The sequence below is a fragment of the Mytilus californianus genome, unplaced genomic scaffold (assembly GCF_021869535.1).
Source record: "Mytilus californianus isolate M0D057914Y unplaced genomic scaffold, xbMytCali1.0.p SCAF_4, whole genome shotgun sequence".
NCBI classification, from domain to species: Eukaryota; Metazoa; Mollusca; class Bivalvia; order Mytilida; family Mytilidae; genus Mytilus; species Mytilus californianus.
Genome location: NW_026262690.1, coordinates 116,304,326 through 116,328,663, shown reverse-complemented (window position 1 = coordinate 116,328,663; position 24,338 = coordinate 116,304,326). Strand labels below are relative to the sequence as shown.

The window sequence follows — 24,338 nt, the reverse complement described above, 5'->3', positions numbered from 1 at the left end:
TGTGATTGTATGATACCTGTAGTGTCATTGTAATAGAAAGCTTATTATCTGAACCAGATAAACACTCTACAATTATGGTATGATGGATTTACTTAATTTGGAGAAGATTTGATTTAAATGTCCATAATATCACCTGTCAGTGTAATGTTTATCACACCCACACTAAACTCTTCCTCAAGATAAAGGGAAAGTGATAGACTTATCTTCAACATGGTAGTTAAACTCACATGAATACAAAAATTGTAAAACTTTCCATGTTTATTTGTAAATTTTCACAACCTTGGCCCAATTATCAAATATCACCGTAAAGGTTTTCAATAAAAATAAAATGACAAGACTATAATGTACCCATCATTACACTTGATATTCTGTACTGAGCTTAATATATTATATCATTGGCCCTATTGTCCCTTTAAAGGTTTTTCAAACCTGGTTCTACCTTCGTGAATCTCAAAACGAGTACAAAAAAAATAATAAATTGATAACCCACACACGAAGAAATGATTTTTATAGAAATGATTGACTATCACCTTGCTTCTGAATTACTTGTACTGTAACAGTAGAGGATTTTTACTCCCTAAATTATCAATGTACTACCACAAATTAGTGGCGTCTTGGTAGCATGCTTGACTCGAATGCGGGAGGTTGTGGGTTCAATCCCTGGCCAGGGTCAACCCAGACTTTAAAATTTGTATTTGCCACTTCTCCTTCTAGCATGTGGCACTAAGGAGTAATAAAGACTGGTTGGCTCTGAGTCTGAATAATATGTCTGGGTTGATTGACATGTCTTTAAGTGGACTGTTACCTTGTGTACTAGTACATTAAAAATCCTGCTTAGGTGTTGGTCTAATACAAAGCAGGGTTCATATACATATTGAAATAATATGTTCTCGTCCAGAATATAAATCTAACTTGCTGCTTGTGATAAACAGCCATTCATCATCATCAACAATTAAATACATGCATCTGTCACACTGAACACTGCAGTACAAATGAGCTTAAGGAGTACTAGAACCTCACAAGAATGTTATGGAGGTCTATTAATAGGAGCTTTAATGTTATTAAATCATTACGTAATTACAATTCTTAACATTACTTCACTATACTAAGGAACAAAATATGTGTACAAGTCTAGTATTTCCAACTTTTTCATAGACATTTCTCAAGTACATGTATAAGTGAACAGCTTATCTACAGCATCAAAAACCTATCAGAAACTTTGTATTCTTCATACTTCTTTACTAATCATTCATCACTTCCTCATCAATAAACAACCACTGTGCTCTTGACAAGTTTTATTTAGCATTTCAGACTTTCATATTCATGTTTCAGTGATAGATAAGAAAATCACTATCAAAATAAGATATATCTTATCATGCTTATCCAGCAAAACTATTTTGAATTATAATGATGTGGATGGGGTTACCTGTTACCCAGCATACATCAATGAGACAGCAACCCAATGACACATGAATCAAACTACATTCAGATGTCAACATACAGGCTTCATTAACAGATAAGTGTACAAACAATATATATCAAGCATAAAAAAATCTTGCCTAGAAAAAATGCAGAATTTTTTCTTGTTTCAATATGTTTATTTGTTGCCTTCACAATGACTTACTATACAGATGGGTATTCAACAGGAAAACACTGCTGCTGGTGTTGAGTAAATCACCCCAAATCACCAGTATTTACAGTGAAAATCTCCAACAAAAGTGATTTTTAACTAAAATGAGTGGTATATCATGCATCTCCTTTCATTCTTATTTCCTATTTTAACTGGTAATTAACTGGAATCATTGAAGGATCTATAGAATACTTGAAAACCCATTTTATAAATGGAAAAAAATAATAGAGTCAAAATCTGAAATGAATTTTTAGGGTCTCTGCATAATTGGACCATGTCTATTTTTTTGCTGTTCTGGTGGCTTGTGCAATCCAATCACAATATAGCACGGTACACTTACCCTGCAGGATAGGCGATAGTTCCTGTGTTGATATCACAATCAAGGGTAGCATTAGAACTTCCAGTAAGTCCAATAACACGCTCAAGTTGAACCTAAAAGTAAAAAAAAAACTACCTTAAACAAAACACTTGACTTAGTCATGTTAGTGAATCTTGCTAATTTACCATTCTGCTTTGCTTTTTTACATGAAACAATGCAACTACATGTAGCTCTTTCTAGAAAAATGCAGGAATCACTTACTATTTAGCTATACTCTTGTATTATAAAACAAATATGGCAGTAACTCTCAGAAATGAAAAAGAATTATTGTGGTGTATTAATTCATGACAAAACATCTCATCCTGTACTTATGATTTAACCTACGTGTACAGCACTTTTATTGCTATTCTTTAACTTGGTTACAGTGAGATCTTAAACATAGAGCAAAACTGAACCCTTAATGCAAGTTCGAATTTACATGGTTCCTAAAACCAGTATGAGCAAAATCTTTGTTCAATGTCTAATATAACCTTGTAAGCTTTGCAACGCACAGATGTAGAATACTGTCATATCAACAATAATTACAGACTATAAAAGGCAAAGAATAATTGCCTTTATCCACTTCATTTAAACTCTGGTGGATACTTGTCTCATTGGCAATCATACTACACCTCCTAATTTTTATAAAGAAATGGGTGAGACATCAGGTTTGAATTTGACACCTGCATTTACACATGTACATGTATATAGATCAATTAGAACATGTAGAAGGTTAAGTGTTAAATAAAGTCAAAATTGATGTTTGGATAGGAAAAATTTAACATCTTGAGGTAAATATACAATCTCAACAAGCTTCAAATTTATGTTACCTTTGAAAATGGTGAAAAGAAATTTGAACTATTCTGTGGTCGTTGACATCACATGACATGTCACCATTTTTTAAATTTTTTTTAATTATATAAACTGCTGACAAAATAATTACATCTTTCTCTGATTAACTTCAGCAATGTGCAATACAATAATAATATAGGTCAACCTTAAAATAGCATCATGTATAAAGAACATTTTTAATTTATGCATCTGCATGTATTCACTAAAGATTTCTTGTTGTTTATTATGTTTGACAAAAAAAATAATTACGTTATAAAAAACTTACTGATATTGGAATAGTTTTTCGATTAAGCTTTGCCATAATCAAATATTCTAAGTCCCAATATAGTACTACATGTGTAAGTCCGTGATAATATCATATTGTAGTACTGTTTTTAGACAGGAGATTTTACAACATGATGTAAGGCCCCGGGCCACCTCGTCATCAATTAATAACATCACTCAATATTAATAAACATGATCGCCATCTTAAAAATATGGAAAACATTTAGATGGAAAGAAAAAAATCTTTATACAGTTGTTTGGGATTAATTCTAATTTATGTACATTATATATATCTGCTATTCAGAAACAGGTAAATGGATCATTTTTCTTTTATAAATTTAGATGCAACCTGTTTGAGGGCAGTGCCTCATATACAACTGATATATATGTACATGTACATGTATTTTTTTTCATTTTTCCCATAGGTACATTGTAACTTCATTCAATTCATTCAGATCGAAATTATAGATAACCAGAATGTTTCCATAGTACATGGATGCCCCACTCGCACTATCATTTTCTATGTTCAGTGGACAGTGATATTGGGGTCAAAACTCTAATTTGGCATTAAAACTAGAAGGATCATATCATAGGGAACATGTGTACTAAGTTTCAAGTTGATTGGACTTCAACTTCATCAAAAACTACCCTGACCAAAAACTTTAACATGAAGTGGGACAGACTGACTAACGGACGGATGGACAAACCATCGTAGGTGGGGCATAAAAATATGTATGTCATCAACAATTTTTCCAAATAACTGAGTTTAAAGCAAACTATTAGCAATATCTTTTTAATAATCATATATTTTTATTCAGCATTATATGACAGAGAAAAACCATGCATACTTAAATTCAAATGGAAATTTAAAAGTAAATATTCATAGTCAAACCGAAAAATAAAATCTTTTCCCAAACATGTAAGAAAAAAATAATTTTATACTGTGGAAAACCAGTATACTTTTAACTTAGTTTTAAGTAAAATGGATTTTGGAAAATTTTGAGTACTTTACAAACTGTCGATTTTTTCATATATGTTAAGGAAAATAATATTCAGCAAATGTAAACTGTATGTGTTACTGAGCTTGTTTTCATGGAAAAATGGATAATATACTTAAAGTAATATCCCCACCTTGGACCTCAAAGTGTATGACAAATCAATCAAAGCTGAAACTTCTATTTACTAATAGCGCAGAGGTAAAAACAAATTCTTTACATATATGACAAATTATTTTCAATGTTAAATTTTGTGAAAACATAACCAATAAAAAAAAATTGCAAAATATTATCTCCCCTGAAACTGGTGGACACTGTCTGATTTACCTGAATGCATGTGCATTTAATCAAGAGGTAAAAGACTGGAACACGAACATATTAAAAGGGATTCTCAATAAGCATGATGAGGTTTGGTTCTAGAAAAATCTTCAATTTGATCAACCCCTCCATACAGCCTACAACATCATTATGTCTACATGTTCAGTTTACTGGAGCTTAAATTAATCAAGGGATCTTTGGAGCTTGTTTCAGACACAACTATGAACAGTAAACAACAATGTTGCAGTTGAAAGTTAAATGATCCCTATGATATGATCTTTCTAATGATGCCAAATTAGTGTTTTGACCCCAATTTCACGGTCCACTGAACATAGAAAATGATAGTGTGAGTGGGGCATCCATGTACCATGGACACATTCTTGTTTATGAATAATTTATAATAAATAGATAAAGCTCCATGTTTTCACCTCATACACACCAAGTTTATAATGAAATGATAGTCATAGAAATATACATTAGCACAACCAGTGATGCTTTCAATCCTTAATGAATCAGTATCTCAACCGATGTCTACAATTTCTAGTTAAAAGGTGATCCTCTTTTAGGTTTGGTTCTAGACAATCTTTATATCAACTCTCCCTACCATTCTTCTACAATCAACATACACTGGACTGAAGTGTAAAAAGCCAAAGGACTTATCTTAATCCAACTAGAGGATTTGATGATAGCAACACCATTCAAAATACATTTAATAGCTTGTATAAGTTGGTAATTTGATAGATGTTTTATTATCTTCTACAAATAAACATTATTTATACTGTCAATATTGTTGACCCCTAAATCACCTTAACAAATACTTAAAACAAAGGCAAATGTCTAAAAGTAGAAAGTTTCATTTAAAATCAGCTTTCTTTTACAAACTGTAATTGTCAATATTGCCTCTTAATATATTATATACACTAAAATGCCTTTTTTTAAATGTCCCACACTTTCTGTTCTGGTTATAAGCTAGTTGATTTATCAAATTAATTGCACATTGTAGTACCATATATATATATATTTGTTTTGCATGCACACGTATAAAAATTGTGGTTTTTATCCAACGCAATCATAGGTTTGAACGTTGTTTTCAATTTAGACTTGTATATATATATATATATATATATGTATATTCATCCCTAAAACACTAACACTTTTTGTGCTCTGTGCAGAGAGTGGTCTTTTGAGAGCAATATGACCAACTAAGCTCTTGCTAAAGTGGTCCATGGATAACCAATGATTGCACGTCAAAATTTGACAAAATTAAAATTTCATTCAACTTTTCGACTAGCTTAGTCTTCAGACCAGAAGCATGAGAAGTAGTCATTAAATAGCTTGCTGTTCGGTGTGAGCCAATGCTCCGTGTGGAAGGCCGTACCTTGACCTATAATGGTTTACTTTTATAAATTGTTACTTGGATCGAGAGATGTCTCATTGGCACTCATACCACATCTTCCTATATCTATTACTTAGCCCTAATATTGTCAAAAAACTTTTAAATGATGTATTTATTTATGGAACTTTTCTGGGCTTCTTTCTGCCTTGCCTTACAAAAGTTCAGCCTGCATCCTTTTCACCAAAAAGCCATAGGACATCCCTTTACTCCCTTTTGAAGTCTATTAGTACAAATGTAGCTGTTGGCTAATAAACAAATTGTAGACATCTAGACAATTTTAAACTGAAGAAAAGTGTGAGATTGGAAAATTTTGATCATGAAAAAATACAAATTGTTCAGTTAAAAATGTCTTGTGTTTCTAAATTCTGGAGTTCACCAAATTCAGTCATGTCAGTTAGAAAATATCAAATTATTGAAAATTAAGACAGATTAATAGTTGGTGTTTAAGGCCACTTTCAGTACTATTGGTTATGTCATGGTTGTTAGTTTTTATTCCTGGAGGAAAACTGGTGCACCTGGAGTCCGTAGAGAATCATGACCTTCAATAAAAACTGACAATGCTAGACAATTAAGATCAGAGTCAAAAGCACCTGCCACATGTGCAATTCCAACTCTGTATGTCTGAACTACTTAGACCACTTGGCCTCAGAGGCCCCATGGAAATAAGAACAGCCAGTTACATGATGCAGTATAGGACCTAAAAGTCCCACAGTCATGACAGTTATACATGTACAATGTACCTGAATTGACTTACAAATGAACAACTTATTTTCAGAATTACTTCAATGAAATAAAGTTTTTCCATTATTTCTGTGTACACAATGTTAATGAACAAACAAAAAAAGATAAACAAATCTGATGTTATAAAACCATTGAACCATGAAAATGATGGCTATCATGCTAACGGTAAGGAACTGTTGGTACAATTACTACAAATGTATCTTTGGTATGTTCAGAAATATTAGCTTTGTACTACATGTACCAGTTATTGTTTATGCCATCACTTCCACTTCTTAAACTGCTGGATTAGCATATCATGCCTTGCTTTTATCAACACTTGTAGCAGGCCAATAAAAATGTTATATTTGTTGATCTGATTTATACATGTAAAAGGTACTCAAAAAAAAAAATTCTTTGGAAGGACTTGTTGTCTTGTAAACTATAAGAACTCTGTGTATGCACCTTTGAGTAGCATTTCAACAAACTTATAAAAAAGAATCAAGTTCAGGTGACAACTATTGTAACATTTTTATCCTACATACAATCATTCAATACACCAAATGTAAAATGATGTATACATAGTTAACCAATTGCTTATAGTTTGTGAGAAATGGACCTAATCACAAAAAAACTAATGTTGTCCAATAAACAACGAATCTGATCTCAGTTTCATATAAACCCTGCCAGACAAACATGTACACCAAATATACATTTGTAGTTGACCAATTGCTTATGGTATTTGAGAAAAGGACCGAATTCTGAAAACCTTACATTGTCATATAAACCATGAAAATTATTTCAATGTTACATACATGTACATAAACCCTACCAGACAGACACGTTCACCTTACAAACATTCCCTTACATGTATGTCAATTATAATCAGTGATCGGGAAGGACGTGCGCCTTGCGCCAATTGCGCTTATCGACCAGAAATGGTGCATAGAGTGACCAATTGCTTATGGTATTTGAGAAAAGGACCGAATTCTGAAAACCTTACATTGTCATATAAACCATGAAAATTATTTCAATGTTACATACATGTACATAAACCCTACCAGACAGACACGTTCACCTTACAAACATTCCCTTACATGTATGTCAATTATAATCAGTGATCGGGAAGGATGTGCGCCTTGCGCCAATTGCGCTTATCGACCAGAAATGGCGCATAGAGTGACAAATGTAAGCGCCCGCGTGGCGCATGATATTTTTCACTTCGTTTTGAAACGTTGAGATATCGTCAAATGGATTTCCGATCGTATTTCGTGCCGCCATGTGCGAATACACAACTCCAATGATAGGAGCACCTATATATTTTTGGGACGTCTTGGGTGTTTTCCTATGGTAATAATAGCAACATGCGGTATGACTGATTACCCCAAAAACGTAATTAACCATCATTCATATAATTTTTTATAAACTACTTTAAATTTGTGAAAATTGGCTAGTACAGTCGAGAATTCTTCTCTAATTATAATTTTTTAAGTAAGCTTGCTATTATTTCGATTGAAAAATCCAAAAGCCTTTTTATGAATAGCGTAGTATTTGTCTCCATAAAAGGGGCTTAACTGTCCTTGTCAATTTTTTTGGTCTTTGGCTCGTTTTGACATTAAACATGCCTTCAGCGAATTGTTGTCGTGTCTTTTCAATTAACGTTGCTCTCTACTGTTATTCTTGTCATCGTGATGAAGTAATAATAATACAAGTGCAGAGGAAATGCCAGAAACGTCCTCTAATACGGAACGTCTGGAATAAGTATGGTATCGACGAAGACCCAAATTTAATGTAAAAAAAACATGAACATGAACAAGGGAACAGTACCAGTTTTAACATTGTAAATAAAGGTTATCGTAAATATTGCCCGGTTTGGAAGAAGTTATTGTATATTCATTGAAATTGAAATAACAAAATCACAGGAACAATTTCCATGATATTAATTAGAATCATACTTGTAAGTACAGTGAAATATACACTTTTTTTATTTTTTTTTATTGTTAACGAATGGCCCACTCATTTGACAACATGGCCCATTAATTCTAAAAATGGCCCATTGAATTTATTTTTGGGGGGCCCTGGGCCCATAGAGAAAAAATCCTTCCAGATCACTGTATAATTGACATACATTTGTAAGTACATGTACATGTATTGCTTCTAGTACATGTAAAATGTATCTGAGAAACAGACATAATCACAACAAATAAAAGTGGATCAGTGATACATTTAGGTCAAGGTCAGGTGACCTTGTCTGTCAGGCAGCCATGCATATCTTGCAATGATTCTACAAGATGTACAAATGTATATTTCATTGTATGTGTCGTACCAAATAAAAGTCTCACTCTTCCCATTATTCATAAGTGAGAAAATCATGTGATAAAAAAACATTTAGTTTTTTAAAACACATTTTTTAAGCAGCCACTAAACCAAATGTGGTAAGAAATTGTCCTGTCATTCGGTGAATTTTGAAATTTTTACATTGTTTTTGGATCGAAAAATATCTCCTTATATTTATAGAGTGACCAGGACAATAATTGTTTAGTACTTTAGGTAATTTCGATGTTCTTTCACCAAAATGAACATGATGAATATACAGGTCAGATTATTGGTCAAGTTTCATTGTTTTAATAGGACGTTTTGAATCAATCACAACATTTTGATGTACATGTACGCTAACTTGAAAAAATTACCCAGCATGAACTAGGTTCCGAAACTGCAATTTGCTGGTTACATGTAACTATTGACTATAGCTAGCGAATGTTAAAATGGGATGATATGAGATATTAAGGTTCCTCTGAGACAGGAAATTTTATCCTGGACGGGATTTCAAATGATAACACACTCTACAGTGGACATGTAAGATCCTTACTAACCCATATCATATGCAGACAAGTTAGTCTGGTCACTCGTGTTTAACAAGATATTACCTTTCCTTCAAAGTTTGTCAACATTTCTCTGATGTCAGTGTATTAATCTTTCAGTTTACAAATTTAAGGAATTAGTCATAATTGAATGTGATTAAATGATGAGTAAACAATTGATTTTACAATACATGCAGCATCGGAAAAATGATTGACATACAGGTAAACAAACAGTACTGTCCATGTAGCATGCATGGTCATTTACAAGAAGTGCATTATCTACTTACACGTTGATTTAATGGGATAACACGACTCCTCCTCTTCAACGAGGGGGAACGAACTACCCTCTGAGTTTTTCTCTCCATTTATTCATGATCCAGACCCATTTTCAGTCTGCTTTCAAACTGCTAAGATCCATTAAGTTTAGTAACATGTAAAACGCTTTCTGATTGGTCAAAAGTTTTAGATTTAGGAATATTTTGTTTCAGTGTATTATTAATTTCATCAATATACATCAATGAATTACTGTTTATTGAATTCTACTTTCAATTCGTGTGATTCAGTTTATAGTTTTTCAGGTCTGAGTCTGTACGAAAGAAAATTTTGAAGGAAAAGCACACCTGTCAGTTTCTGGAAGACCAATCAGAAAAGGCCTTTCATGATAGACTAAGACATTTTGAGGTCCCATGCAGGTTTCCAGTTCAAAGTCTGGGAAAAGGGAAATAACCCGTGTGAAAAATAATGAAGTGAGATACTGGGAATGATTTGTTTTCAAACTAGGAAAATTAACATTTTTAGGATTTCCATATGTTTACACTTCCTCAAAAATACATATTTTTTTCTTTTGTGTTTTTTTCTCACTGTCAAAAAAATGTACTAGTATATACATATAACAATGACATATATAATATTGATTTAAATTTATTTTGAAACTAGAATTATCTTTATATATTTGAATTATCTGATAAACAGGGTTTTCAAAACTGTCTTCAATTTAAATCATTTGTCTCTAGAATAGAAGCTTATCACATTTCAATGAGCAACAACAACACTGAAAACCGTTGATGAAAAATGAGAAAGGTAAATGTGCTAGATATACTTACTGGAGGTGTGATGAGATGATTAAATTCGTAAATTTTCTCATTGACAATATTTATGTACGTTTCGGCAATAAAGTTCATCGACAGGTTGTAGGTATTCCTATAGGCACCAATTGTGTCCCTTTAATAGCAGACTTGTTCCTGTAATGTTATGAATCACAGTTTATGGACAAACTCAGTAAAGACCTGTCTAAATTCCATTTAATTGATAAATTCAACAACACTTACCGTTATCTTGATGATATTTTTTCGTTAAAAAATCAAGAATTCTCTAAAGACACTGCCGAAATTTACCCAAAGGAACTTACTTTAAATAAATCAATTATTAACAAAAATACCTGTCCTTTCCTAGATTTCATGAGATATTTCAGTTTTACACCAGAAACTCTACACAAAAATTACGACAAAACGGATGATTTTTCTTTTTCTATTGTTAATTTTCCTTTTTTGGACGGTGATGTTCCTTTGGCACCATCTTACGGTGTTTATATACCCCAGCTCGTTCGCTATGCTATATTTTGTTTTTCGTAAATTGTTTTGTTATAAATTAGGTCTTTAGTTTTTCAATTGATTGTCTATACTTACTATCTTTTGAACTGAATTTTTACTGTGCGTATTGCTATGTGTTTCTTTATTCTACATTGGCTAGAGGTTTAGGGGCAGGGTTGAGATCTCACAATACATGTTTAACCCCGCCGCATTTTTGCGCCTGTCCCAAGTCAGGAGCCTCTGGCCTTTGTTAGTCTTGTATGTTTTTTTAATTTTAGTCCATTTATTAGTTTTGGAGTTTAGTGTGACGTCCATTTTAACTGAACTAGTACACAATTTTATTTAGGGGCCAGCTGAGGACCAACTCCGGGTGCGGGATTTTCTCGCTGTGTTGAAGACCCATTGGTGGCCTTCGGCTGTTGTCTGCTCTTTGGTCGGGTTGTTGTCTCTTTGACATATTCCCCATTTCCATTCTCAATTTTACACCCACTTCATTTGAAATGTTGTCGCTGATGGATAGTTGTCTCATTGGCAATTTCCGAGGTTCGAACTACTGTCGCCTTGATTTTGCCAGAGGGCGCTTTTGATTTTTTTTACGGCTAAATCAAGTGCCCGTTTATGCGATGTACAGCTAAATAGTTATTACTGAAAAAAATTTAAAAACGAATAAAACAATACACATTAAAAGCATAGTTGAAAACAAGCAATGTTCAGAGCTTTAGCTCAGATAATTATGTGTAAGTGTGTTTGTGAATTTTGCATATAGACTAGATACTATTTTAGGGATAAGAAATCATTTATATTTCCAGGGAAATTTGGTGCGAATATTTTGGGATGTTGGATCTTGAACACTTTACTTAAACAAAACTTAGGCGAGGGACTGTTAGAGCTACACAACTACATGTATAACTGATTCTTTACAATTTCAGATGAAAAAAAGAAAAGAAAAAGAAAACATATAATAATAAAAAAAAAGAATATAACCAAAAGAAAAAATATAATACAAAGAAAAGAGAAAAACATTTTTTTTCATCGAACAAATATAAAATTGAGAATGGAAATGTGGAATATGTCAAAGAGACAACAACCCGACCAAAGAGCAGACAACAGCCGAAGGCCACCAATGGGTCTTCAACGCAGCGAGAAAATCCCGTACCCGGAGGTGGTCCTCAGCTGGTGTTTATTTATTCTTTATCCATTTTCAAACAAAAAAAAATATAGTAAGTTATACTAAAATTTCTTTACTTACAAGTATTTATCCGTCTAGCTTGTGTTTTTCATCAGTTTAATTTGTGTGAAAACAGTGAATGGTCTACATATTTGGTAAATCGATATACAGTATTTGGACTTTGGAATGGAAAGCAAGTAGAATAGTAAAAATCAAAACAAAAACCCTAATAAACCCCAATAAAAAATAAACAAACAACAGCAAACGCGTGTTACGGAAATAACATCAACCAGAGTTTTTTTTCACTGCTATTGATCTGTGTTTTTTTATATTTCTTTTTTCCGTTTGATAACTGAAAAAGAATATAAAAATACAAATGAATTTTAGTCAATTGAAAACCGCATTTCCGTTTTTTTTTAATGCAATTTTGTAAGATTTTAATCAATGTAATGTCTTATTATCATTATTACTATTATCTTGCACAACGAGCATAATTATTTATGGGAATGAAAGGTGGGGGGTTGTTATAGTAAATAAATAGGTTGGTTCTAGGTTTCTTCAGAAAAAGAAATATGTTTGGTTTAAAAAAAAATAACACCAACAATGATGTTTTAGAGAATAATTTCTCCTTTCAGTCTAGCTATTATTCAACGATAAATGGTTGGAGGCTATTCCTTACCTTTTTCATGATCTTAATATCTTTTATTTCTGCATCAATAATTTTAAAAGTTTGTCACCAACCTTTTCATAAGTAGCAGGGAAGAGAGGCTCTTTTCTGATCCTAATCTTTGGTAAAATAAAAGGTTATGTCTTCAGTAGGATAAAAAATATGTATGCCTTCATATTATTCCTCAACTCTGCTTACAAATATAAGAAGACGTGGTATGATTTCCAATAAATAACGCTCCACCACCAACAACAACAACACCAGAGACAAAATGACACAGAAGTTAACAACTATAGGTCACCGAACGTCCTTCAACAATGACCAAAACCCATACCGCATAGTCAGCTATAAAAGGCCCCGAAATAACAAATCATGTAAAACAATTCAAAAGAGAAAACTAACGACCTGCTTTAGGTACAAACATTAAACAAAAAACAAATATGATAAACAGCAACAAACGACAACCACTGAATTACAGGCTCCTGACTTCAGACAGGCACTAACATAATGTGGCGGGGTTAAACATGTTTGCAGGCGCCTAACTCTCCATTTCTGCATGTATTTGTATGCTAGCATATCACATTGTGTGCCTATACCTTGCTTTGTTTGTTGTTATATTTGTCTTGTTTGTACATCTGTGTTTTTCAAGAAGTCGATGTTGGTGGTTGCTGTTGTCCATTTTACTGTCCAGTATTATTGTCGATTCCTCTTTTATTTTCATGTTTTATATAGAACCATTTCTCTTGAGGGAACCTCTTGGATTCCATTTTATTTTGCTTGTGTGAAGAAATGTCTTTTTGTACCTGATATATTTCTACACTTACACCTTTCTACGTCCTAGCAAAACGGAAAGTTTTGAATAGGATCTTTTTCTGAATATACAGTATCAGGAGATACAAAATATTCAAGTATTCATACATCCTTTGCTTTCGAATTTATGATTCTGAGTGTTCCTCGTGAACATTGATAAAAAAATAATAATTTAAAAAACGCTTTGGACACGCTAGTTTTCATGCATACAGTGTTCTTTTCATTTTTATTATTACCTTAAACTTCCCTTTGTAAATACTGTTGTCTATGTAAAGTTAATAGTTACAAAAATCAAATTTATTTCATGCAAAAAGTGAACAAATATTTATTCTAATAAAAAAAATGGGGACGCCTTAATAAGGACGATATCACACATTTGATACCATTTTACATATGAACATATAACATTTGTATTAACCTTTATTTATTAATTTAGGCAAATAATATTCTCGATTTTATAAACGAAAGCTGTTTGATAGGATGCATCACTCCCATCACTTAGGGAGCTACCATTTGATTTTTATGGGGAAAGGGGGGGGGGGGGGGGGGGGGGGCTAGGATTAAATTTGAAAAAAATAGGCAGGACAGGAGTTTTGAGTAAAAAAAAGGCAGGATGAGTCATTTGCAAAAAAAAAAAAAATTTCATCCGCCCCCCCCCCCCCCCCCCCCCCATAAAAATCAAATGGTAGCTCCCTTATTTTACTTGACACTATCATAATTCCTGTATCTCTGTTGATGTCTATTGCATACGTGGATATAACTCTATCATCCTTTGATATTATTGTCTTACAGGTTTTACCATCGGGTGACACTACCACGATATTGTTGTTTCGTCGAGAAACTAAATAAACAAAGCCATTCATGTACTGTAATTCCTGCTGGGCATGTACTATCTTGGTGTTGAAATGTCCACAGATGTTCACCAGTACTTTTGTAGCAGCAGCCTTTGCTTTCATAGTAAATGGCGCAATATATATTTTCTTGGAACAATGGAATACAATCAGCCCCAAACACATCTAAGATTGTATGAGACATGTCATTCAGATTCACTGTAGTACTTTTATCACCCTGCATGCTGACGACCAAAGTTTTACCATCACTTGCTGCTCCATAACAATTATGAGAAAGTTTATTTTTTTTAATAATTGTATTCTTTTCTTCATCCAACAGTGATGTTTGGTTTGCTTTGCCTAACGTGACAGCCACTGTATTATTTCTGACAAAACAAGCACCATATGGATACTCTGTAAATGTAACTATTTGTCTGACAAAGATGCCCTCATTACTGAACAACATTAGTTGTTTTTTTGTTGTTGTGATCACTTATCATAAATTTACCATCTGATAATACAAGACAGGCATATATTTCAAAAGGCCGCATATCATCTGGAATTGTGAGTCTTTAAAATAAGGATGGCTTGATATGTTCTATTCAAGGAAATTTTAGAACCAAATGCTTGATCTTTTCCTCCGGTCCTTATTTGTAGAGTAAATGAGGTGGTGTTGATATTAATATCTCCAAATGATTTAACATCATGTGAAATTGATTGAAGAGCAGACGAAATATTTATTATTAATTCTAGATTCTTTTCACTGAAGTGGCCTCTACTTTCTAGATGTTCAATGTATTTTTCTGCTTCTGATGTAGCTTTCTCAATTTCTCTCAGACCAATATACATCTGTAACTCAGTTGCATATTGTGTCATTTCGGTATACTCTCTCTGCAATTGGTCAATCTTATTGACCCGCTGGTCCATTTATTCTACTAGAGTTGCCATGTTTAATTCAGCTTCGAATGTTTAGACTCTAAGTCATCGAGTATTGTTTCCTCCAACTTGTTTAAGTAATCAGTCATCGACTACCACATCAGCCGGATTTCCTCAATGGCTTTTGTTTTCTGAGTATTTATGGTACTGATCATTGTTTTCAAGTATTTAATAGCTTTATCAAAGTTTTTCTTCACATCCCTCAAATCTTTTTCAAAAAGCTGAACTGAGTTTACTTGCTTTAGGATATCTGACAGAGGTTTCATGTCTTGACATTTCTGGTGTTTATCAGTGATGCACTGAACACAGCATGGACAGGCATGGAAAGAACAATAAAGTTCAAACTTCTTCTTATGGTCTCTGCACTGACTAGATATGTCTTGCATGAATGCAGGTAACGTTTGATAATCTTCAGCTGGCATGGTTTTATGGTTCTTAGACAGTCTTGACTTGCTGTGGTGTTTTTCACAGTCTCCACAAAAGAAAACCTCACATTATGTGCACCATGTGACTGCTGCATTGGAGATTCCATCATTATGACAAATTGTACAAAAGTGCTTGACCAATGAAGCCATTAATTTTCTCTTTATTTTCTGAAATTTAGTAAAAAAGTTTCCAAAATAAGTCTATTGAGTTATACATAAAATACTTTGCATAAAACATTACTGTTAGATTAAATTACGGGTATTATGAATGAATGCTTTATATTCAGATATGTAATGACAAATATACTACATGCTACATATCATACATGTATACATGTATATGAAGTAACACTGTTTTACACTTGTGACATGCTTAAAGTCAGACGTGTAAGATCTTTACTGAAACGGTTTAATTCAATTCAAAATGATTTTACCCATGTTTTTTTCACTACACAACTCTAGTTATCAATGTAGGGTTGTAAGGCGGACAGGCGGCTCCAGCTGCTTGAACAGTTTAACCAAAATTTGTATATGGGTCATTATAAAAAAACATGCAAATTTCGATGAAGTAATATTTGGAAAAACGATGTCATTGTTTAAAACATTTAATGTGTCCCTCTATTCTATAGTATGGTAGCAACTATTTTCAGAAATATGCAATGGGAAAAATGAAGGGTTCCTTCAATTTTAACAATTTTAGGTCATCCTTTGATAGAATCGTGTCAATGGTGTTACCAATTTAAAACATGCATTTAGGTACTAAATATTATTGTTAAACATCAAACAACTGTTCCAATGTGTTGTTAAGGTTTAAATTACTACTTATTGACATTATTCCTCTAGCTATACATTCTTTTTAAACATAAATTTCAGAATACATTGTCGTAAAAAAGTTGGCTGTCCTAATTATGGCTGTTGTAAATACTAAAAAATACACTTAAATTGAATACTAGTATATGTATAATGTATAAGATGAAATGATAAGAATATGCTTAATCCTTCGTATACAACCTAAAACGCTTTCATTTATGAATAAAAATTAAAAAGTATCGCATTTTTATATAGTAACACCACTGACTCTTCAGTAACTCCAATGACACAAAAGTATCACCATTGACAACACATTTCAAATTTTACTTTTATTAAGTACTGAACACAAAACAGAGAACACTGAGCAAAAGAAAAAAGAAGAAAAAATAATTCTTTGGCTTAAAAATCTCAAATTATATAACACAATATCAATAACTAAAAATGTCAGTAGTGTTACTAAATAGTGTCATTGGTGTTACCAGCATACACCAGTTTTTGAAAACTTTGTATATGTAATACATGATATTGTTAAAACATTGTTAAATAAGTATTGTTTGTTATAAATAATATGATGTTTCGCTTGTTAAACATGAAAGAAACACCAAAAAATGCTGATTGTCATAATATATTCAGTGGTGTTACTAAGCTGGTCAATGGTGTTATTTTATTAAAATGGTCTCACCATTGACAGTAACACCATTGATTTTCAGGTGTATTTTAAGGTTTAGTTACAAAATAAGGGCTCCATTCCCCTATTTTATATGGTGTTCCTGGTGCATGTTTCTACAATCAATATATTTCATAATTCAAAGTTCAGGAATTTAAAAACAAAAAGATTTTTATAAGGGTACACCATGGACACTATTTTCAATTACGATATAGCTTGTACTTACTTTTAATATTTTTTTACTTAATTTTCAACATAAATGTTTGTTTTCTTTTGCATAACATGCTTACAGGTAACATTGCTAAGGGAGAAACTATTGTAAATGCTGAAATATTGAGAAAGATAACTCTTACCCTACCAATTTGTCTTTTGGTTACACCATTGACTTAAAAAATGAGACTTTTCCTTTTGGTTAAATTTTTTATTATAAAACCAACATACACCTTCCAAATCATTAAAAAAATGTTTGTATGTATCAAATGCAATAAAAAGTGATAATTTCTAATAACAAATGATATGAATAATAGCCCTATTTCAGGTCTGAAGGGATTTATAGTAAAAAAAAACAGTTGATTCTGGCTATATCCAAGGGTTTGAGAAAAAATTAAGAATGTTTTTACAACATTTCATACTGTAAACTGTGTATAGTGTATCACAAAACATTCATATCTTTCATATGCAATAGTTATTTTGATACATTTTGATATAGCTTCATGTCTTTTGACTTGAAAAGACCAAATAACATAGTTTTGCATGTTTTTTTTTATAATGACCCATATATAGGTACTGATGACACGTTGAAAGTCAAGTTTTCACTTTTGCTCTCTGGAGTTGTGTTCCTTTTTGTTCCAAAAATGGCACTTTTTGTCGTTTCCTTGCAATAACTATTGAACCGTTTAGCAAATGATTTTTACAATTTTAAATGTTGTTACTGATGAAAAAAGTGGAGTCATTGCCAGTTCGATATTGACGAATTTCAAATTTGTTGTTCATGGGTTATTGCCCTGCAATGCTTTAACAACAACACTTATAAATGCAACAAAAACATATTTTGCTTTCATCTTGACAGTCTCTTGCTTATCACGATTTAGAGCTTGAAATGATTGTAAAGAGATGTTCTTAAGGGTTTTTTTATGTGTTGCTGTCTCACTGACGCGTCGGAACCCGACTTCTATCTCGCTCTCTTTATTCATAATACACAAACAGAGGGAGAAGATAACATACTATGGCAAATATTAAACAACAATGAAATCTTGTAGTTCTTGTGTCATAATAGTAGGATGCTGTTTCGTTGACATAATATATTACATCTCCTTTATACTATTAATGTTCGAAAAAGTTATCCTTATGATTTTTATATAAATTTTCCACGGCAAACAAACACAAAATATTTTTGTTAAAAAAAAGATGTTTTGTATTGAAATATAATTATAATTATCGCCCCCGAAAATAAGATACTGAGTGGGAATATTACCTACTTCAAAACTTTGAACATAGTCAGAATGAGCAATAATTGAAGAATGAGCAATAATTAATCAAAGAGGATACATTCTTTTGTTCCTGTGTTTTCCAACCACTATAGAATTTAGTATGTTCCTACTTCTGTTTCAACAAAGATTTCTCGGGTTTTTTTTTTTAGTTATCATGGATTGTTGCCAGTTTTATAAATTATGAATTTGAGTAATAAAATAAATGAGCAATTGAATTGTTTCATCATTCTTACCATGAACATTGTGACAGATAGGAATTTGCAAAGGGATGAAAAAAGTCCAATATCTGGGACACTTACGTACAAATTTAGATACTTGTCTCAACAGTTTGATTTGACTGAAAGACAATAGACAATATATATTTAAACATTTACATTAAATGGTTATGACATGATCAAATACAAACAAGACGTATAATTATAAATCATGATGTTACTGAATGCGATTAAGTACAATATAGATATGTGTTTATTTTATTTTTTTGAATAGGTATCTTTTGATAAGGTTTAGCATGGGCATTCTGAAAAGAAATGATATTCATCTTCAATTTCTTCACTGTGGCAAGACAGGCAAAAACGTTGTTTTCTTTCAATATTACAATACCACCCTCTCTCAATTGCTAGTTCTAAATTTACTGAGAACTGATCTGTCAGATTTTGTTTAACAAATATCAATATATTTGGATCGGTTTCCAACTTTATGGATGTTATGTAATAAATTTAACTTTTCCCATCATAGTTTTGGATTATATCTATTGATTAAATGCACGAGGAGGTGACATGGGTTGCTTAATTCCCAAGTCCTTTTTTTTTTTTGTAATGTTTTCCTACTTCCCATTTTTTTCTCTCTTTTTAACAGTTCCTATTTTTTTTACCCCCTGTATCCAACATTTTCACTTTTTTTACCCCTTATATCTTACATCTTAAAAGCGTATATTTATAGGCGTAAGAAAGGAAAGAAGATGCCAAGGAGCAATCAAAAACAATAAGACGAAGAAAAACAGACAACACCATGACCAAAGAAAACCGAAAAATCAAAACACTGTACGAGAAACTGAGCCATGATTGTGCAACACAAACACGACCAATTAAAACCGAGACGAACTCATGTGTCCCGAAAGGTTCAGCAGCTTCTGACAAACTAATGACACCAACCATGTTACTCCTATTCAAAAACAAAAGATGGATATCTATATAGATTGAATCAGTTTGGTTACTCACAAGAAGTTTACTATAAAAAATGAAAACAACACGTTAAATAATTGCATGCGTCCGAAGCGCTTTTCTGGATTTACCTTCATCAGGAACGCTCAAAGCCGAATATTTGAAAGCCGAGGATGTATAAGTACTGAAACAGTTGAGGAGCTTTATGACATAAATACATAAGAAAAATAGCCAAATACATGTAAGGTCAACTTTGCTTGAGGGAGTTGAAACCTTAGCTTCTTTATAATTTCAAAATTTATAAACAGACAATTTTAGAAACGTTTGTCATAAATCATGTCAGTACCGAAGTACTGACTACTGAGTTGATGATACCCTCGGGGACTGATAGTCCACCAGCAGAAGTAGCGACCCAGTGCTGTAAAAAATGAAAACAACACGTTAAATAATTGCATGCGTCCGAATCGCTATTCTGGACTTACCTACATCAGGAACGCTCAAAGCCGAATATTTGAAAACCGAGGATGTATAAGTACCGAAACAGTTAAGGAGCTTTATGACAAAAAATACCTTAAAAAAATAGCCAAATCCATCTAAGGTCAACTTTGCTTGAGGGAGTTGAAACCTTAGTTTCTTTATAATTTCAAAATTTATAAACGGACAATTTTAGAAAGGTTTGTTATAAATCATGTCAGTACTGAAGTACTGACAACTGAGCTGATGATACCCTCGGGGACTGATAGTCCACCAGCAGAGGTATCGACCCAGTGATGTAAAAAATGAAAACAACACGTTAAATAATTTCATGCGTCCGACGCGCTTTCCTGGATTTACCTTCATCAGGAACGCTCAAAGCCGAATATTTGTAAGCCGAGGATGTATAAGTACGAAACAGTTGCCTTGAAGAGCATTTATGACAAAAAATACCTAAAAAAATAGCCAAATCCATCTTAGGTCAACTTTGCTTGAGGGAGTTATAACAAATATCAAAATGCATGCCCCGTTCTATACTGTACGTTTTGATAGCCATTGACACGAATGTTAAAATTCCCCATGCAAAAATGTGTAAACTGTAGATTGAGTAATACAACACAAATCCAAGCACCAGTGGTACACGCTGTATTGTTTATACAAAGGGAAAATCTGGCGATCAGGCATATTAGATGATGTTACAATACAGAAAATAGGAGTGAACATGATGTTAAAGAATAGACTTCTACTTCTTCTTCTTGAAAAGCCCCCGTGTGAGATCTGTCTTGTACGAAAAAGGAAGCATATCGGACAAAGGGGAAGCACAGTTGATTCCAAAAGGAATGCCGACTAAATGTTGAAAAAGACACCTATCGTAACAAATAGCTCTTCATTTCAAAAACAAGTATCATGACGATATCAGTTTCACAGGTGCTCGGGGCATGGACTCCCCTTTTAAGTGCTTAAGATTTTTCATTAGATTTTCTTTAATATTTCAAAAGTTATTTCCCTTGTTCTACGTTTTTTTGCTCTTTTCCATACAATAATACAATAACTACAGTTTATATTTGCTGCTTAACTACCACGTGTTAACTACCCTTATTATCTAAATAAAACAAAGAATAAGGGAATATAAGTAGAAATATAAAAAATATGTAATAAAAAAATCTTAAACATGCAGAAAAACAGAAAAATGCCCTCAGCGCTATATGCATGGTCAGTTTTTGTTTTGAATCAGAGCTATTTACATAGTATGATTTGTGTTTTCCTTAAAGAAGATATTTGTATCTACATTGGAAGTTTTTTATCTAACTAAGATGGTATCATTATTACCACTGCCTTTGGTATTTCGACATTGCACGAGAAGGGGACTTTGAATGTATGTACTCTAACAGATCTCAGGATTTTATTTCCGCTGAAGATATGACCGCAACAAACATTCTCAGAGAATTGTCAGTAAAGCATATACATTTTCATCCAACGTGCTGCCATTCGTTGTCTGACCGTAAAACAGCCATCTACAGTGATTAATAAGCTGGGAAAAATAGAAATATTTATAGAAAGACTTGGTTTAAAATTGTAAATTGTATAGGTGAAATGATTTAATAATTTGCCAAACATATAAAACAAGAAGTTCCATCGAAAATGATTTGCAAAACAGTATATATAGTCTTGAAATATTTGTTCGGACAAAAAAAAGTTTGCGATTTCCTGTCGGAATCTTTTTATAAGCTTGAGATATCCTTTCAGACAAAAAAGTCCGATCGAAAAGTATTTACAAAAAAAAAATAAAAGCTTGCTATGAAAAACTGGCCAATTTAAGAATAAGTTTTATTTCATTAAACAGAATGCTCAAAATGTAAATACACATATCTTGAATGCATGGAAAAATTGTACTATGTTATAAACGAAACCTTATAAACCACGTTGGAAAAATTCTCTGAAACAGAAACTGAAATCATCATAATTTTATTGACAACATCAATATAATTTTCTCGGCATTTTAATGGGAATTAGCCGTGTCTTTTTTTTAACCGACTTGTTCTTTGATTCATACGAGGCAGACTTAATTAATAAAAAAAAAATTATGACTTTAGGTTAACAGATTTTATTGTCTGTTCTGACTAGGACTATAATACTCACGATATATTATATCCCAGGGGCCTGGTTTTCGAAAGTATCTTATGAATAAGACATGTCTTATGATGGTCTTAGGACATGTCATAGTCGTAATATATATGTTTTCGAAAGTGTCCCAAGTTACAATATGTCATAACTTTTGTCGTAAACTTAAGACTTCTCGCGACATGACTTATGATGGTCTTATGATTATCAACAAAAAATTTAATTACTTTCCATGTATAATTTCATGTTATTAAAGTACAATAAAATAGTTGTGTTGCTCGGTCGGCTAAATAGTAAAGATTTATTCTTCTCCACTTCGTCAATTAAAATTTGAATCTCCTGGGGCCTGGTTTTCGGGAGACCTAGGATATGTCTTAGTATATGTAAGAGAATGATAATCCCTTTCTTCATGATTAAGTACGAGCGTTAGCGAGTACTTATCATGAAGTAAGGGATTATCATTCTCTTACAAACTTAGAATATTGTAAAGTGCTTAAGGCTTAAATGATCTCTTGATTGGTTTTATTCAAGAATTAGTTTCTCTGTCAGTGCAATGTTTATAATTGATGCATGACTTCCTTTTTCGGCATGTTATTTATGGATTAGTTTTAGTGATGTAAGGACTTTCTTATCATTTGGGAAATATTTTTAACAAAAATGCGTTATAGATATAAGTTGACACGTACAACAGTACAAAGAAAATGTTGGAATTGTATATATTTACTGATTGTGAGTATGAATGTAAATCATGTAATATTTTAGTGAGGAATTATCCTTTTTTTATTATTTACAGTTTAAATCAATTAATACATTTGAGTTACAACTAAATTTTATTTCACAGCCAATATTTTGGTCCGGCTTTTTACATCAAATACTATTTCATTATGTCAGGGAAATGTTCAAATAAAATGCCTTTAAAAGTTTTTAATTTGTTCAAAACTTAAATTCCTTTTTTTTTTTTTTTTATTTTATCGGACTATTGGAAATAACTAATCTTCCCGACAGCTGATCCAGTAATCAAAGTTTTGGAAAGCTAAAGATTTAGGTTATTTTTCATTTTAAACTTTTTTTTTTCTTTTTTTGCATGAGATTCAAAGTTTAATAGACGAAGTGGAGAAGAATAAATCTTTACTTTTTAGCAGACTGAGTAACACTAGTATTATTTTTATTGTAATGAACAAAAAATTATATATGAAAAGTAATTAAATGATTTGAGTTGATAGTCAAAAGACCATCATAAGTCATGTCGCGAAGTGTCTTAAGTTTACGATAAAATTTATGACATATCGTAACTTGGGACACCTTCGAAAACATGTCCTACGACTAAGACATGTCATAAGACCATCATAAGACATGTCTTAGTCATAAGATACTTTCGAAAACCAGGCCCCAGATTCTAAAGATTTTGATGGCGGTTCACAGTGCAGAACATGCATGAACTTTCTTTCCCCCGGCTACTAATGTATATGTAAATCCTTAATTACTCGCGACTCGTGACTGACACAACAGTGACATTGTGTATCGAACTGTCATCTACTGATAATCTCAGCAGGGATTTGTATACTATACAGTACAAATCCTTGATCTCAGAATTCAAATGGATTTTTTTCTCTCCTTTTTCTCATTATCAAAAGAAAGACGAAACCTTTGTAATTCGACTAACCGATCTAATAATATTTTAATAAGTTTTTAGAGGTGTGGGTCTGAAATGACTTTCAGTCTAGTTTTAAGAATTTAAAAAAATCGCAGTCTTTATATAGTAATCTATTTTTGTTTAATTTGTCATCAGGCATGAGT

General features: G+C 32.4%; 1 protein-coding gene across 4 annotated transcripts in view; it reads right to left on the bottom strand.

The window, feature by feature from the left end:
• Positions 1 to 9,855, bottom strand: part of LOC127739178 (mitogen-activated protein kinase-binding protein 1-like) — an 80,668-nt gene extending 70,813 nt beyond the window's left edge. For 3 of the 4 annotated variants that reach the window (XM_052250788.1, XM_052250786.1, XM_052250787.1), the window contains exons 1-2: positions 9,679 to 9,842; positions 1,971 to 2,062 (exon numbers count right to left, since the gene is read on the bottom strand). In XM_052250788.1, the coding sequence (XP_052106748.1) occupies positions 1,971 to 2,062; positions 9,679 to 9,756 (170 nt within the window). In that variant the 5' untranslated portion in view covers positions 9,757 to 9,842. Of the gene's footprint in view, positions 1 to 1,970; positions 2,063 to 9,678 lie in introns of all 4 variants that reach the window. The other variant, XM_052250785.1, reaches the window with a different exon arrangement.
• Positions 9,856 to 24,338: the final 14,483 nt, after the last annotated feature.